The sequence below is a fragment of the Eptatretus burgeri genome, chromosome 16, assembly GCF_056783735.1.
Source record: "Eptatretus burgeri isolate ZD-2024b chromosome 16, Ebu_testis_v1, whole genome shotgun sequence".
NCBI lineage: Eukaryota > Metazoa > Chordata > Myxini > Myxiniformes > Myxinidae > Eptatretus > Eptatretus burgeri.
The window spans coordinates 23041570-23059395 of NC_140976.1; the positions used below are offsets into that span (position 1 = coordinate 23041570).

General features: G+C 44.2%; 1 protein-coding gene across 6 annotated transcripts in view; it reads right to left on the bottom strand.

Annotated features, from left to right (window-relative positions):
- Positions 1 to 17826, bottom strand: part of LOC147010706 (dystrophin-like) — a 1018488-nt gene that overhangs the window by 249911 nt on the left and 750751 nt on the right. For all 6 annotated transcript variants that reach the window (XM_085859617.1, XM_085859614.1, XM_085859615.1 and 3 more), the window contains one exon: positions 9504 to 9653. In XM_085859617.1, the coding sequence (XP_085715743.1) occupies positions 9504 to 9653 (150 nt within the window). The remainder of the gene's footprint in view (positions 1 to 9503; positions 9654 to 17826) is intronic.

The window sequence follows — 17826 nt, forward strand, 5'->3', positions numbered from 1 at the left end:
ATAGAGAGATTGTAAAATTTGTCAGGATTGAAAGACATGTTCCAAGTATTGGACCAGTTTGTGATTTTATCCATATCTGCTGAGAGTGAAGAGGCTGCTGCTTGCCAATCTGAGGGATGAGAGATGGTATGGCAGAGGGTGGAAAGATAAAAACCGTTTTCCGGAGAGTCAGAGAGATCATTGATGAAAACCAAAAAAGAACAGGACCCAGAACACTGCCTTGAGGAACTCCAGCCTGGATAGGAAGAGGGGATGACAGAATTCCATTAAGGGCTGCACGTTGACTGTGGCAGGAGTGGAAGACTGTGAGCCATGAGTGGAGATTGCCTTGGATACCATTGGAAGAGAGTTTGTTGAGCAGGGCGGGGTGTCAGACTGTATCAAAAGCACGCAATACGTCTCGGGAGATGGCTCTGATCTCATGTCTGGCATTGAAGACCTCCATCCATTGTTGGGAAAGCAGGAGCAGCAATTACAGGGTAGAGTGACCTGGTCTGAATCCAAATTGATGATCAGAAATGAGGCCATTCGAGAAGAGGAAGGATTTGATGTCATTAGCAATGATGTATTCCATAACCTTGCTGATGATTTGGAGAAGGCTGATTGGTCTGCACTTGCTTGGATCTGTTTTTGCACCTTTTTATGCAGGGCAGTGATGTTTGCTGATTTCCAAGGAGAAGGTAGATGACCTTGAGCAAATGAGAGGGTGACTACAACAGAGAGAGAGGGTGAGCAAGAGCAACAGAGCAGGTTTTTAGGACAAGTGGGCTGATGCCGTCTGGACCGGTTGCAGAATCAGTCGAGGTTTAACAGCAAAATATCCACCTTGTCTGGAGAAAAGGACACATAGTTCAGGAACAGCTAGGTGTGACTGGGTAAGGTGGGTGCAGAAAGCGATGGGTTTGGGACACAAGATTTTGAAGCAAAAACGGAGTTTAGGCATTCAGCCTGTTCGCATGCAGTATTCAGCTGTGCGGCCATTTGAGGTAAGGGAGGGGATTGAGGGGGAACATACATCAGAAACAGACTTAGCTCGATTCCACCAGGATTTGGAGGAGGGAGACAGGTTTGAGAGTTCCGACTTGAGATTAGAAATATGTTGTTTTCTGGCTCTCCTGAGTATAGATACACACTTGCTCCGAGCTTTGTGGAAGGAACTGAGATTGCCTTCAGTTGGATTTGCCTTTCATAAGGTGAAGATAAGTTGTTTCAGGACAACAGCCTCACTACAAGCTTCAGTGTACCATGGGCAGGAGGAAGGATATGACAACTGAAGACGAGATGGGATAAATCTGTGCATGAGGGAGAGCAAATCTCTTTGAAAGAATTTCCAGGATGAGTTGATGTTGGAGAAAGTCGAGATGGGAGACCAGTCTAGAAGTATGATGGCTTCTTGAATTCCCTGCCAGTTGGCCTGAGTGAAATGCCAGACTCGACGGCACTGAGGTGGTTCTCTTATAATAGCCAGAGAGACATCTACTTTGACAAGCATGTGGTCAGATGATTGGAGCAGAGAAAGAACAGCAGACATTTTCAGGGAAATTGCTCAAAATGAGGTCCAGAAGAGATAGAGTACCGTTGGTTGAGCTCCGGGTTGGGAAGTTGACAGATAGTACAGTCCCATTGAGTCGCAGAAGTCTTTTGCTGAAGTGCCATGGCAGGTGAGAGAGGTACCCCCACCCAGCCAACTGGCATGATGATGACAACTGAAGTTACCACGTATGAGGAAGAGAGAGTTTGGCTGAGTTTTTTCTTTGCTGAAGGCATGGCTTCCAAGTTATTAGAAGTTGGTCCATGTTTTCGGTGAGTGAGATGTAAATGGAGTCATCACTGTTTGGTGGACGGTACAACACACATATAAAGATGAGGTGGGAGTGGAGGGGAAGCCGTAGCCAGAGGTATTCCTGGGGGTTTTGGAGAGTGAGGGCAGTGCATGGACAGTGAGGAATAGAGTTTTTGATGAAGAGAGCAACTCTGCCACCAGGTCGAGGCTCAGGTTGTCATAGAGAGATACTAGGGAGTCAGAGATGTCTTGAAGGAGGAAAGTTTTTGTGAAGCAGATTATGTTTGGTTTTTTAGTGGCAACCTGGATGGAAAGATCTGTCAGGTTTGAGCGAAGGCTCTGGATGTTTGAGGTCCACACTGTTAAATAAGAGGGAGGGGAGGAGGCTTTGGGTGCAGGGGAGGGGAGGACGAGGGAGGAGGTGGGGAGGTTGGGAGAGTTGTTGACAGTGTGGGGGATTGCAGAAGAGCTATGGGAAAGGGCCAGATGAGGAGGAGAAAAGGCTCAGTGGAAATAGGATGAGGCACAGTGGGGAGTAATAAGAGACTGGGCAGAGGGAAGTTGAAGAGTGGAGGAGGTGGAGGGATGAGATGAAAGATAGAGGGCAGGGAAAGGGAGCAGCTTTGTGGATGTGAGAGGGGGGGAGAACTTTGAGAAGAGGGAGTGAGGAGGGAGATTTGGAGGGAGAAGGGTGAGAGGGGAGTGTTGAGGGAGAAGGGTGAGGGAGGGGGACTTTTTGAGAAAGGTGAGAGGGAAGTGTGGAAGAAGGGGGAGAGTGTGAGGGAATGGGGGAAGGGGGAACAGTGTGAAGGTTGCTTTGAGAGGGAAGGGAGACAATGAGAGCAGGGAAGGCCAAGGGGAAGGAGGGCAATGGAGAGGTGGGGAGAGGGGAGGGATGAGACATGGTAGTGGTTTGATGAAAAAGGGAGCGGGCAGCGGGAGGTACAAGATTTGAGCGGTTGGGAAGAGGAGGAGTTGTGATGAGAGGAAAGAAAGAGCATGCTTGATATGTTGAGGAGTGCACTGATTGAGAGAGTGAGATATCTGTTTGGTTAGAATGGAGCCCACAGATGCTAGAACACCACACAGTTTTGGACACCAGAGGAGGAGCTGATACTGAAGAGGAAGACAGTGAGGAGGTGTTAAGAGCAGAGGTAGGATGAGGGGCAAGATGGGAGTGGTAAGGAGAGGGTATAGCAGGAGGGGTTAGGAGGAGGTAGACATAAGGAGGTGGGGTGAATTGGCACTGAAGTTGGAAAAAGAGACAATTGATGCATTGCAAAGTGGGATTTACTTTTTTTTTTAAGTCACAGATGCGATTAAAGACATTACATGAGGGATGCAATGAAGGAGATGTAAGAGAATGGAGAAAAGAAACATTGTAACAGTTGGACATTTTAGACACGAGATGAAGGAAAGGTCAAATTGGAAACAGTCTTTTGAAGAAGAAGAAGAAGAAGAAGAAGAAGAAGAAGAAGAAGAAGAAGAAGAAGAAGAAGAAGAAGAAGAAGAAGAAGAAGGAGAAGTAGAAGAAGAAGAAGAAGAGGAAGAAGAAAAAGAAGGAGAAGAAGAAGGAGAAGAAGAAGAAGAAGAAGAAGAAGAAGAAGAAGAAGAAGAAGAAGAAGAAGAAGAAGAAGAAGAAGAAGAAGAAGAAGAAGAGCAGTGAATAATGATACAATCCAGAGAACCACACATGCGAAAGAGGAAGTTGAAACATTTTGAGATCTTTTTTGGGGGGGATAAAGATTAGGTAAGATTTGGTAAAGGAAAGGTTGAAGAAAAAATTGTCAAGGTGTATGGTGAATGGGGGTCAGAAAAAGTAGAAGGAAGAAAGTAGATCGGTAAAAGAGGGAAGAGGAAGAAGAGAAGGGGAAGAAGAGGAGGTCACGTGGTTAGGTGGGGTATGAGGTGAGAAGAGAAAAGGGTTTTTTATTGTATATTTTACATTTTAAGACATTAAACAGGGGGAAAAGTTGGGAGGGACAGGGGGAGGGTGGAGGGGAAAGTGGAGAAAATAAAAACTGATTGTAATAAGGAGAAAATACAAATAAACACAATCGTGAACATAGTTGGGAAGACAGGTAGGCCCTCAGGGAAACCCGATTTGACAAGACCGACAAAAACTCACCAAATGGCACAAGTTTTGCAGCAAAACCGAACTAGGGACACACAGTAAACATGGAGGCAACAAAATAAAGTCAAAACACGACGAACAACAACCGGAAACTTATCTTTGAGAAAGTCGGCAGAGACCCCTGGAGAGAACCAACCGTTATTCAAAAACCAGGACCAGAAGTGGAATTTCACTCATTATGAAAAGAAAAACCGATACACAAAACAAACTGCCCTCAGGCAGGCCTTCTACTGGACAATGTCATTGAAAATGTTTTCTAAGAACACGTGCAACATGATTGTCATATTGTTGCGGTTCGGTAAAACCGCATGCCTCCAAGGCAATGGCATACAACATACAGCGATCCTCAGGCAGTTATTTCAATAGTATGTGTATTAGTTCATCCTTTCCATGTGTCTGGTGAGTAAAGGGGAAAGATGCATTGCATGGGACTCCTTCAGTTAGACTTCTTTAACCTTCAATCTTTGCGTTCTTTCAACCTGTCTTGCGTGGGACTCCTTCATTTAGACTTCTTTAACCTTCTCTTTCAGTTAGACCTCTTTAATCTTCAACCCTTGCAGTTCTTTCACTCCTTTGCTACAACCCTTTCTCTCACACAAAACAAGCAAGCAAGCACGCAAGCAAATCAGTAAAGAATAATAGTAACCAAGCAAGCACACCGTGAATGCCTCATTTGCATTTGCGCGCTAATTTTCCATTCAAAACTGCGTGCCAATTCTCAACTGTCATTTCATCTCAGACCTTAATTCTTTTCACCATACTAGACCACGCTCACCACAACCACCTCATGCGACGACTAAAAATCCCCACAACAACTCACGCTAACATTTTCCATTACAAACGTAACCATTATTCACAACTTCGTTGCAAGGAACTTCAACCTCTTCGCCACAATTCTACGTTACAATCCCACCTCACTATAAACACCACATGTTCCCACTGCTCTACAACCGCTACAATTTCCACATGGTCATCGAACACTCACCACAGCCTCGAGGGACATGAAGGAGACAAAAGTCTGGTTATTTTGGGGCATAACTCGAAATGCGAACGTGCACTGGAGGTTGTTTGAAGACCTACACGTAGCACAGAGATTTCCCTAAAATTCTGCGTTTGAATGGAGGTCAGCACATGTTCAAGCCCAGAGAGCACCTCCAAAAACCACAGCCCTATGTAAAAGTCTGAGCTTAAATGCGTGTCCCTGTTGGCGAGCGAAGAAGCCAGATTTTGCACTCGGGGCCTGGCGGGGCATGGCTACGACCGCTATGGACCAATGGGGAGGCTCAGTTTCGCTGAGAGCCTCTTTTGATCCAATGTTTGGCTCCTCCCCTCGTCTAGGGCTCATAAAACGAGCATACACGGTTCATTCTGAGCAGATTCACCGGGGACAGAGCTGAGCATAAGACGCCAGAGCTCGCCAGACATCGGACCTCACCGGGGTGACAGGCGGTGCAAGGACAAGCGTCAGAGTCAGCGTGACCATGCGTGGGGTCACGCATTGCTGCTGTGAGCCGGGACTGCTTCCATTTCAACGTCGCTCATTTAGGCTGCATCCTGCAGTGACACTTTCACATACAAACTCTGACGCTATTGACAATATGATGTTTTCTCTCATGCATATTTCTTCTACCATCTATCTCTCGTCTAATGTGGACACAAAAGAACAATCAATGCGGGCAAGCCTGACCAACTGTTCTTTTCAGAGCAAAACCCAAGAGCGAACTCAAGAGTGAACCAAACTGACTTACACCTCACATTCTTCCTCTTAAACTATGCTGCACCCGACGTTGCATTACACTTGCACCTCTCAAACACACACTCTAGATGCCCTCAGTATTTCTCCTCTTTCCTAAGTGCTCTGGGTTACGCATGTCTGCCAATCGTGTCAGGCAATGAGAGGTCGTTAATCGTCAACCGCTTCTATCTCTCAGGGCTATCTCTAATTTTCCTCGAGTGTGTGTGTGTGTGTGTGTGTGTGTGTGTGTGTGTGTGTGTGTGTGTGTGTGTGTGTGTGTGTGTGTGTGTGTGTGTGTGTGTGTTTGCATGATGGCACCTTGCGAAGCATAAGTAAAGACTGTATAATAATTTTCAGGATAACTCTGCACTGTCTTCCTTTGTAAATATTGTTCGCCTTCTGCCACACCCAGGAAATTCCTTGCTATCCCTGCTGTACATTTGCAAGACATCCCATACTGTGCCACATAACTTTCCTTGCTCCTTGTTTGTTCTTGGAATATATATCAATGTACTTGGAAGTCGAACTAAATCATGTTTGGATCGATTGCTCACTTGATAATATATAAATCTTACCACCGTAGAATGCTAATTCCATGTCATGTGCAAAATCCAAGTTGTTTTTAGGTATGATGTGATTCTTGCTCCCTCAACCTCCTTCCTTCATGTCATGCTTGTTTATGTGTTCATTTTTTAATACAGGAAGGCATCAAGCAGCCCATGAGGTATCCATCCCTAAATTTGGTGGGATCCAATGGGACAATGCTTGCAGCCCAATCACAAAACAACATTCTCCCAGGGGCAGAAAACAATAGAGCAACAAATGGCATCTGAACAAAGAGGTGCAGCAATGCTCCGACTGATTGAAGATGACATCGATTCCTTCTCTTGCTCTGCCTTGTTCTTGAGCAGCTGAGGATTCTGAATGCACCACAGGCAATTTAGTGCTAATCAAGGGTACAGAGGCATTGCTTGCAGTCATATGATGTGTGGCTTTCCCTTGCCTCCATGAGAAGCAATATCAGTTGGGTTGATGCAAGGACATGCCTTCTACAGAGAGTTCAATTTGTAACGTCTCGGACAATCATAAGAGTCACTGAGTGAAACAGATTTGTGCAAAACAAACTTTCTCAAACAATAAGTGTTGCACGAGAATCCAAATTTTTCATGCCATCAGAAGTGGAACTCTGCTTGGCAATTTGTGACCACCATTCTTGCATAATATCTTTGGTGGCTAAAATGTCCTCCTGATATAAACAGGTTAACATATCCAGGATACCAGATGGGGTTGACTCTGCCTGTCATCCTTCGGAGGTCGGCAAAATGAGTGCCAGCTTGCTGGTATCCTGTGTCGGAGTGGCGACCTGTCCAGGATTGTGCCCAATAGCCAAAGAGTCTGCTTAGGCAGCACCAACGCTCTGCACAGAGTATGGTCCCAATGGATGGAATGGATGGATATCCAGGATCATTAAGAAATGAAAATAAAAACTATAGTTCAACTGAAGTCAAAGGGCTCACACATAAAATGCAGTACATCAGCGACTCTTCCCTATCCATTTCAACGTCGCTCATTTAGACTGCATCCTGCAGTGACACTTACACATACAGACTCTTACACAATTTACAATGGGATCTTCTCTCTCACGCATCTTTCTTCTACCATCTATCTCTTCTCTTCTGTGGACGCAAAAGAGCAATCAACGCGGGCAAGCCTGACCAACTGTTCTTTTCAGAACACAACCCAAGAGCAAACTCAAGAGTGAACCAAACGCTTTCACCTCACATTCTTCCTCTTAAACTATGCCGCACCCAATGTCACATTACACTTGCACCTCTCAAACGCACACCCTCGACACCCTCAGTATTTCTTCCTCCTCCCCTTTCCGAAGCGTTCTGGGTTGCGCAGGTCTACCGGCCGCACCAGATATTGAGAGGTTGTTAATCCTCAACTGCTTCTTTCTTTCAGGGCTATCTATAATTTTCCTTGGGTGTGTGTGTGTGTGTGTGTGTGTGTGTGTGTGTGTGTGTGTGTGTGTGTGTGTGTGTGTGTGTGTTTGTGCGTGACGGCACCTGTCATAGCATAAGTTAAGACTGTATAATAATTTTCTGGTTAACTCTGTAGTGTGTCTTCTTTTGTATATATTGTTTGCCTTTTTCCACACCCCACAAACTCGTTGCTCTCCCTGCTGTACATTTGCAATAAATCCCATACTGTGCCACATCACTTTCCTTGCTCCTGGTTTAATTAAATGTGTTTGTTGAAAATGTTCTCAGGTCATTTTTGTCTTTTCCTCCATTGGTCCAGCATGGCCCACACTCGAGCTTAGCCGGGACGTTATTCCCGAAGAATCTGTTAAATATCCGTACGTACTTGGCAGCTTCACTTGGCTGCATCTGATCTGGTAGGTAACCTCAATAACGCAAGTACGTACCAAGGGTGTGATTCCCCGATAAGCAGGCCACGTGTCCTAAGGTAAATGGTTGTTGGATGGAGGACCCGAAGTCACGTGGTCAAGTAATTGGCGTTAACAGTCGATCAGTGACCCGCCACAACATGAAGTTATTTGTGTGCGACGGCCTGCGATTCCTGGTAAGTACGGAGAGGAAACTGAGACAGCCCCTCCCTCGTGGTTCCCCCATGACGCCAGGTCAGCAACAATATCATCACAGAGGATTTTGGCAAAACAAAGAATATGGAAATTATTCCTTACTTTAAGGTAAGTTCAAAACTTACCTGAGAGTCAGGAATAATGAAGTAAGAAGTACATTGTATCCTCAGTGAGGAGTTTGGCAAAAGAAAGGCGATGATAAAGCGGATGTCAAAAGTGCTCAATGATAGCTTATTTGGTGCTTTCATCTGAGCACCAAGCTTGTGATGCAGCGTTTCAAGGTTCAAATCAGAGAGCTGTGTCAAATTATTCATTGTATCCTTATGTCCTTGTTGTGGCACCGAATGTCACCTTACATTATGTTGATCATTGAAGTACACTAGGGGGTATTCATCCCCTCTCTGAACCAGATTTCTGAGTAGCTGTGGGAATAAAACCCACAATGATGAGGGCAATACAACAACACTTTATCTATTCCAGCACCAAACCATGACTTTATTTCTTCAAAATGTCCTTGCAATTCAAGTAAAAGTAAATTAATGTCTCTTTTCAATGTCTATAACAATGTTTCTCAACCTTTTTTGTCCCACGCCCCACTTTGATTTTCAAAATAATTGTACGCACCACCATGATTGGAGACACTACAGTATATACCACATATGTATTCAAAAGGCAAACCTATGAAAGCGATCATATATTGATTCATTAATTCTGAATCCTCATGCCCCACCAAAATATTTTCACGTCCCACCGGTGGGCGTGCGCCCCACCTTGAGAAACACTGGTCTATAAGATGCTGTTCAATGTCTATAGGCTCCTGTCTGAGCTTTAGATGAGTGCATACATTTTCAACCAGCCACATACCCCACACTGCAGAATTCAATGTACAGTATATATAATGAGTTATATATTCAGCGTGCAAGTACAGCTTTTTCCTTTAAAACGTTTTGGTCCTTTAGAGGCACTGATTGGTTTCAAAACATCCTCAAGGATGCCAGCTGAGAGGACAGTCGGCTTCATGTTTTCTTCCCAAAACGACAGACATCAGAACATGATGGTACAACAAAGAAAGTTCACCAGACTGAGCATGAGGTTTCGGTTTGTCATTTCAAAATGTCTACAAGGTCATAACAAGCCATAACTACACACACTGTGGCCCAGTGCACCTGCCAAGGAAAGGATAGGAGAAGCAATAGTTTGGAAGAAAAAAACAACAAAAAAACAAGGAAAACAGTAAGCATACCGCAGTCCAGCGGGTGTTCAGATGTTTGATGTCTCCCTTGGGGCCTTGCCTCTCGAAGCGGGTTGAGGTCCCCGCCTCAGGCGCCTCACGCGCACTCCTGCCCAGCCCGGCCAGCGCGGCTCCTCTGCTGGGCAGCTCTGCCGTCTGCCACTGCATACCAAATGCATATTAATCTCTTTGACCATTCACACTGGATACCAACCAGCATTTGTGAAGGTACACAACGTTTTCCTCTAAGCTATATCATGTGGGGGTGGACTGCTAGGTCTTTCCGAGATCTTGATTGAAGCAAAATGCTGAGCACACCAGGAAGGCCAGTTTGGTGGAAAATTACCATTGGTTCTGATTGTATGAACAACACTGTGAAAACCAAACAGTTTAAACATCATTTAATTTCCTCTTTTTTAGGGGATGGTGGGGAATTTTGCAAATCACTTAAGGACAATCATCTTTTATCAGATTGGCTACTTCCCTTTGATCTGCAGTTAATTGTCTGCTTTCATCTGATCATTGTTTGAACAGCTGTTGCGACGCAACCAAAACACAGACCCATGCTGGTGCATTGTTTAATGGCTACAAAATAAATCCCTCCACCTTCATTTTGTCACTGAACAACAATGAAAGATGGATTAACAGTAATGAAGTGCTAATAGGTTATGATTAAACGGTCCGAGTTGAGTTCATTAAGCACGTGCACTCTTATGGGCACTGGGAAATTATCGTCTCAAATATTGACATGTTAGGTTGAAGAGATATCGGCCGATCACAAAGAAGCATTCATGAAAACGAGGGTGCAAAACAACTGAGGTCTTGTCTCTGCCTATAATGTCTCTTGTCAGCTTCACTCACCATCTCTTCGCTATCTCTGAAATGCTTTCCAAGCCACCGCCTCCTCATTTACTCCCGAAATGTCAATCAATGACAATCAATCCTTCCCTCCTCTTGCTCTGCCTGGACAGACAATTCCTTTATCCAAATCACTGTTGAGTATTATTTTTCCTCACTTCATCTCAATCATAGATATCAATGTACGTGGAAGTCGAATGAAAATCATGTTTGTATCGAAAGCTCACTTGATAATCTTCCCACCGTAGAATGCTAATTCCATATTATGTGCTAAATCCGAGTTGTTTTTCAGTATGATGTGATTCTTGCTCCCTCTACCCCCTTCCTTCATGTCATGCTTGTTCATATATTCATTTCTCGATACAGGAAGGCAGCAAGCAGCCCATTAGGTATACATCCCGAAAGTCGGCGGGATCCAATGGGACATGCTTGCAGCCCAATCACAAAACAACATTCCACCAGTGGTGGAAAAGAATAGAGCGACAAATGGCATCTGTTCAAAGAGGTGCAGAAATGCTCCGACTGATTGAAGATGACCTTGATTCCTCCTTTGGATCCGCCTGGTTCTTGAGCAGCTGAGGATTTTGAATTTGCCACAGGCAATTTGGTGCCCATCAAGGGGACAGTGGCAGTGATGGAGTCAAATGATGTGTGGCTTTCCCTTTCCTCCGTGAGAAGCAACATCATTTGGGTCGATGCATGGATAAGCCTTCGACAGAGAGTTCAACTTTCCCAAACAATCAGTGCTGCATGAGAACACAAATTTTTCATACCATCAGAAGTGGAAATCTCTGATTGGCAATTTCTGACAACCATTCATGCATAATATTGTTACGGTTGTGGAAATTCGCAATACACCATAAAGGGTACTCAGGTGAGATATATCGATAAGTTCATGTGGAGTTAGCCCACACCCGTTGTTTAGAGGGAATATGTGTGATTCATTTGGGCTGCGACGCTTTAGTTAGCCGCTTTTCTTTATCTATCGTTATTTTGAGCCACCATTGCCACAAACCTCCACGCAAACAACAACCGCCACCAACTACGCCACAATGCCCACCACGCTCACAACACCCCCACAACAATCACCACCATCTTCGCCACTACGCCCGCTTACGAGCGCCATCCTCCGCGGACCATGGTAAGACGGTTTCCGCACCACGGAAACCGTCCGAAAAGGATTGGCAGAACAAAACCACTTGTGAAGCCTGTGGGGTTTTTTCCCGCCATTTTTCCCCGCGCTTGGTGTGAAAGGGAGGGGTGGGGCAGCTCGCTCCCGATTGGGAGACGCACGGTGTTACGCGGACGGGAGTGAGGAACGCCCCTTTTTGGGAGGCTCCCAGAAGGGGGGTGGAGCCCGAAACGGGGCGGAGCGAAGGGCGGAGCCCCACTCCATAAAGGACGGACACGGGCGGGGCGCGCCCTCTTCTCCTCTCTTCTCTTCTTCGCCCCTTGGTGAACGCGTTCCTTCCTCTTGGATATCTCTTTGGTCCTCCCGTGTGCTCTCTCCTCATGACGGTTGATCCGCAAACCAACTCGCGTTCCCTTCCTCCTCCTTCGTTCCCATGTTCGTGGCCCGGCGAGGCCTATTGGTGGGAGACGCGGACGGAGGGCGCCGCAGGCGGCCTGAGGTGAACCTGCGAGAGCGGACGCGGAGAGTGCCGGAGACGGTTCACCGGCCGCAACAAGGGAGGTTCTTCTTTTCTTTGGGCTTTTGTATGTGTTGGTGGCGCCAGTCTGACAAGTAAAACTGATTAATTGCTGTTCATTGCTTTAGTCGGTCGTATTACTTTTGCTTCTATTTGCCTGTACATACGTGCATGATTGTTGCTGACTGGAAATATGTGCTTCCGTGTGTCGCGCATTACATGTGCTTGTCCAATTGTTCCCCCGTTTCGCTTCGTCCTTTCCTTTGTTGAATCTCCATCTTGCATCACGTAAGGGATTGATAGTGGGTTTAAAACACCCGGTAACTAATCTGAACCATCAAAGTCGACGATAACTCCGCTCGGTTATCCGTGTAGCACGGAACGAGCCGCTTAAGCGGTTCGTGTCCGGAGTCGACCTGTGGCGTGGTACAACCCCTCGGTAGGTTACCCGTGCAAGTACTTAGGTATGTCGACTTTTGGCGATTCACCCTATTTCCCGCGGGTTGAATGCGCACTGGGTTGTGGGGAGGTTAAACTCCCACCCGTGACTAGCTCCTTGGCGATAGTTCCAGGAGGGTCACGACTGAATTGTCCGTTCCGGTAGGCGACGCGTCGCGATTCGAGTTACGTGGCCGATCGCACGCCGGACGGGCCAGAATTCGTAACAATATCTTTGGTGCCTAAAATGTCCTCTTGAGAAAAACTAGATAACATATCCAGGATCATAAAGAAATGAAGAAAAAAAACCTACAGTTCAACTGAAGTCAAAGGGCTTTCACGTAAAATGCAGGTTCACCATTTCCATGTTCGAATGATCAGTGTTTGGCATGATATCATATGACAGCCGATTCATTTGTTCATTGAATAGAAGGTCAAACAAAAAGCAGAGAATGATGTATTGTTGTTGGCCATCTGTGTTTCCTGGTGGAATTGAGGAAACAAATAGGTTGAACAGCAACACAAAGACAGGATATGTCTTGTGGGCGAGAGAAAGAGAGAGAGGGACGGACGGAGAAAGGGAGAGAGGGAGAGAGAGAGTGAGTGAGTGAGAGAGTGAGAGAGTGAGAGAGTGAGAGAGTGAGAGAGTGAGAGAGTGAGAGAGTGAGAGAGTGAGAGAGTGAGAGAGTGAGAGAGTGAGAGAGTGAGAGAGTGAGAGAGTGAGAGAGTGAGAGAGTGAGAGAGAGAGAGAGAGAGAGAGAGAGAGAGAGAGAGAGAGAGAGAGAGAGAGAGAGAGAGAGAGAGAGAGAGAGAGAGAGAGAGAGAGAGAGAGAGAGAGAGAGAGAGAGAATGAGAGAGAGAGCCGTTAACATCTCTCAGTGACTAAAATATCTTGGAAATAATGTAACAAATAATGCTGATGTTATAACGGCAGATGAAGGTGAGCAAATACTGCGATTCATCACACGATGACATTGTCCTTTATCGCTGATGGACAGCAATGTGATGCGCTCCATTATCCAATTTTCTCTGGGGTAACACATTGAGGTTGAAGGTGCTCCAAAGAATGGTCGTTTTATAAATGCCCTCAAGACTAATTTCCCAGGCTGACGGCCATCGTCCCATGGCCAGTCGGAGCACAAAGCAAAACTTGCATGCATATTGCCGAGACTGCAATGACAATTCCCACAATCGATGTTTTGTTCCATTTTCCAGGTTTTCAGCCAAACAAGTAAACCCAACTCAATCTAACCCACCAACATACAATCTAAAGTCAATGTTTAAAATCACATTATTTTTCTGACAACTTGTATCATAAAGCTGAATTAATTTATTTATTTACATTTAACTGATCAATGGATTTGTCTTTACAGAGCTGAGTCTCTGGACATATAAATTTCACATCGAAGACAGGTTGGTGGTGTCTCTGTCTCCATTCTGGTCTTGCAACCTCTGCCCTTTCCATGATCTCCTCCTCCCCCCCCCCCCCCCAACCCCAGGTTTCTGCAGGGTGCATTCGGTCTGCTAGTAACGCTCTTCTTGTTAAACTCCCAAAATCTAGATTCACATCTCACCTACACTCATTCATTCCTCTTTTTTTTTTCCTGCCGGTAGAACCATCTTCCACAGTCTCTTCAATCATTCTTTCCTCCAGGGCTTCAATGCAGCTGTTCACCACCATCTCAGTTAATTTCACATCCACAAACATGATATTTTCTATCCCCATTAATCCTCCTTGAGCCCAACTCCTTCCAGGTTTCCAGTTTTTCCTTTCACATTTGTGATTGTGAGTTTGCAGCTGCATCCATCTTGTTCATCCCCTGTGCCCTTGCATAGCCCTCGTTCTCTCTCCTCCCCCCCACCCTTACTTATCCAAGTCTCCCTCTATTTTTGTCTCTCTTCTGTTCGTTTTGTTCTATTATGTCTATTCTATTTTGTGTTCTAGCTCCTCTACATAGCCTTGACACTGTATACAAAAACAAGAAAAATCTCTGGCTAAACGAGGAAAGTCATACATAAATGACAAGCAAGATAAGGATGCAAGGAGTCAACAATATACCTTTACAGAAACTACAAGGTCATTTAGACAATGAGAAACATCCTCTCATACGGGAGCGGCGGGGGGGGGGGGGTCTTGTGAATGCGTGCACCATGCGGACGTATCAGGGGTAGGGGGACAGTGTGTGATGAATATTATTATTATCATTATTATTCAACAGCCACAATTATTACCTCATTGGTGTGGGGTTGGGAGCTTCACCCAAGTCTTTCATGAACTGGCTGGCTAGGCTTGGCGTTCGACTAAGGTTAAGGCAGCAATTTGGAATTTGGCCATGGGACTGGCAATAGCTCGCTTACTCTTCACAATCGACACTGTGGGATCTTTAACATCCACTAACTAATGCCAGCAGACAGAATGCCCAGTTTAGCTGTATACTAAACAAGAAGTTACAGTTAAAACAGAGAATGGAGAGACGGAATAGTTTGGAATTGGAAAAGGGGTTAGACAGGGGTACATTCTCTCCACCGTTCTTGTTCAATCTGTATAGTGAGGACATCAAGAGCAAATCAAACTTTGATGACATAGTGGCTGGAGTCAGGATTGGAGGAAGATGCATCAACAATCTTAGGTATGCTGATGATAGCACTCCGTTGGCAGAAAGTAAAGAGGACTTGATTAAATTGCTGTAGACAGTGAATAAGGAAAATGAAAAGCTGGTCTTTATCTAAACCTGAAAAAGATAAAATCTTGTAAACTGAAAAGATCGACATGTTCAGATTGGAAGATGATGGGGAGAATGCAAGGGGTGGATAAGATGGATACATAAGCAACATTTTGGGAGAAGTGTGGGGGGGGGGATTTAAAGTTGATGTCATCAAAAGGAATTTGTACGATCTTTGTGTCTCTTTCAGCATGGAAAGATCAAGGGAAGTACGGTAACAAATGGTGAATGTTCCTCAGGGGAAACCCATCCCCCCTCTCCCCAGGATGCGGTTGCAAACGTCAATCATTGACGAACTCTGCTCCAGCCAATGGGAGCTCGAGGTGAAGATGATGAGCCGACCAATGGGTGTTCGGATTAACCGTGACATCATTACGGTTGAACCAATCAGTGTCTACCTTATTGAGACCTGCATATAAAGCACGCGCCTTCACTTACTCCTTCACTTGCTGCGATTTTTTTTTACCCTGAAGAGTGCAGCATGAAAAGCTTTGGTCACTATTATGTCGTGTTTGTTTGTATCCATATGAAAGATCTGATTTAGCGTGATCCACTGTTTCCGGGAGGGCGGCAGGGTCAAAACCTGGAGGCACTTCTGTGAGATCGCTGACAAGTTCTTTGTTGATTTTGTTGGTGTCTGTCCACAGACGACACCATTGTCTTTTGATGTTGAAATACGTGTCACCTTCGCAGAAATCAAGAATGGTTTACGAGAACCAAGGCATATATATATATATATATATATATATATATATATATATATATATATATATATATATATATATATATATATATATATATATATATATATATATATATATATATATATATATATATATATATATATATATATATGAAGACCACAAGGGGAAAACCAGAGATGTCAGGATAAGTCAATTTTGAAGAAACTGAAAAACAAAGTTTCAAGACTTTGGTGGACTGTTTAATAACTGTCATATAGATTTCTTTTCCAGTAAAAGGAAGAGTGATCATTGGCCGATCAAGCTAAGCATGTAGCATTTGCCAAGCTTCTGTGTTATTTAATTTAAGAGCAAAGAACGAATCAATGTTGCAAACTGACATCACTGCTTATTCTCTTGTTTAATAATTGCCATGCAATTTTAATCCAGGATGTGTAGCAAATTCAGGCTTGTTGGTTATTAGCATACATTACATGACTTTGGTTTTCACAGATTTTTTTTTCAACATTAAACGGTCATTGTTTTTATGTTTGATTGGTGTTCAACGCCATACTCAAGGGTATTTCGCTTATATGACGACGGATTCTCCATTTCTTACTCCGTACTACTTAATATGATGGAAAACCAGGAGGAAACCAAGGATAAACCACCCCCGCGATAGCCAAAGTCACCTCATGTGACTCCCTCATATACCTAAGCAGGTTGATTGGGCGGTGGGTACATTGAATGAGGATGGTTACTCAGACGCGCTAACCATTAAGCCACAGAGTGGGCCCCATAAAAGTCACAATAAAGGTTTGACCAGGCTTGAACCACGATATGCACCAACTACGGAGCCCATGATATAACCAAATAGGCCATTGTAGTGCTCAGAGTTTATGCTGTGAAGGTTTTACAACCTTTCATTTTTTTAGTTTCTCAACTCTGAATATTATGGTGGAACAGTTAACATGAATGAAAGGGAGATAACCAGGAGTAAAGTACTGACAACTCTGGGTTTCTACTTGTTCAGCTTTGACAACACTTGTTTTTTCATTGCACGGCTAAACTTTATACCATATAAATTATGTGACACCCCTGGTTATTTGTTAAAGTAATATTGTGAGAGGAAACCTTATGTTGCCAACTATTGGCAGGTGCAATAACCCTGAAATTTATAAAAAGTGACATCTCTGGTTTTCCCCTTGTGGTCTTCATAAAATATATATATATATATATATATATATATATATATATATATATATATATATATATATATATAAATATTTATATGTATATAATGTATATATGTATATATATATATATATATATATATATATATATATATATATATATATATATATGTGTGTATATATATTTAAAAGGTTCTTCAGGTTCTTGTCAATGGACAGCTCAGGATTGGCTTCAATACAGTCATACTCTTGCAGCATTCTGGCTTTTTGATGCAAGTCAGGAGGTGACATATGAATTGCTCTGTAATGTGATGGCAACTAAATGAGGCCACAGTTATGCTATGTAAAGGCGCTGTCACACCTTGACGATTTAGCCAGCAATGGCAACGTATAAAAATGTATGTAAAACGTTGGCGTACGCTGAAATTTTGATGTTTTTAAAAAAGTTTTGGTTGTATTCATAACGTGTTGGTCGTATGCATAACATATTAGTAACGGGCACAGAACGTTTCGTTGTCTTATAGATAACTTATACCAACGAATGCTTTGCCTGTTGTCGGCGTTCACAACCTATTCCAAACGATAGTTTAACTTAGGCATAGCGCGCTGCACGTATCGCCGACGAACTCGTGGCATAGCCTGTTAAAAACCTGCCGCACGCCGATTTAAATCATAACCGCCTGAGAATTGGAAGTATCAACATCGCAGTCACACCTTGCCGATTTCGCCAGCGTATGCCGACCTATGAAAAATGTGTCTAAAACGCTGGCACACGTCGAATACGGTATGGGTAA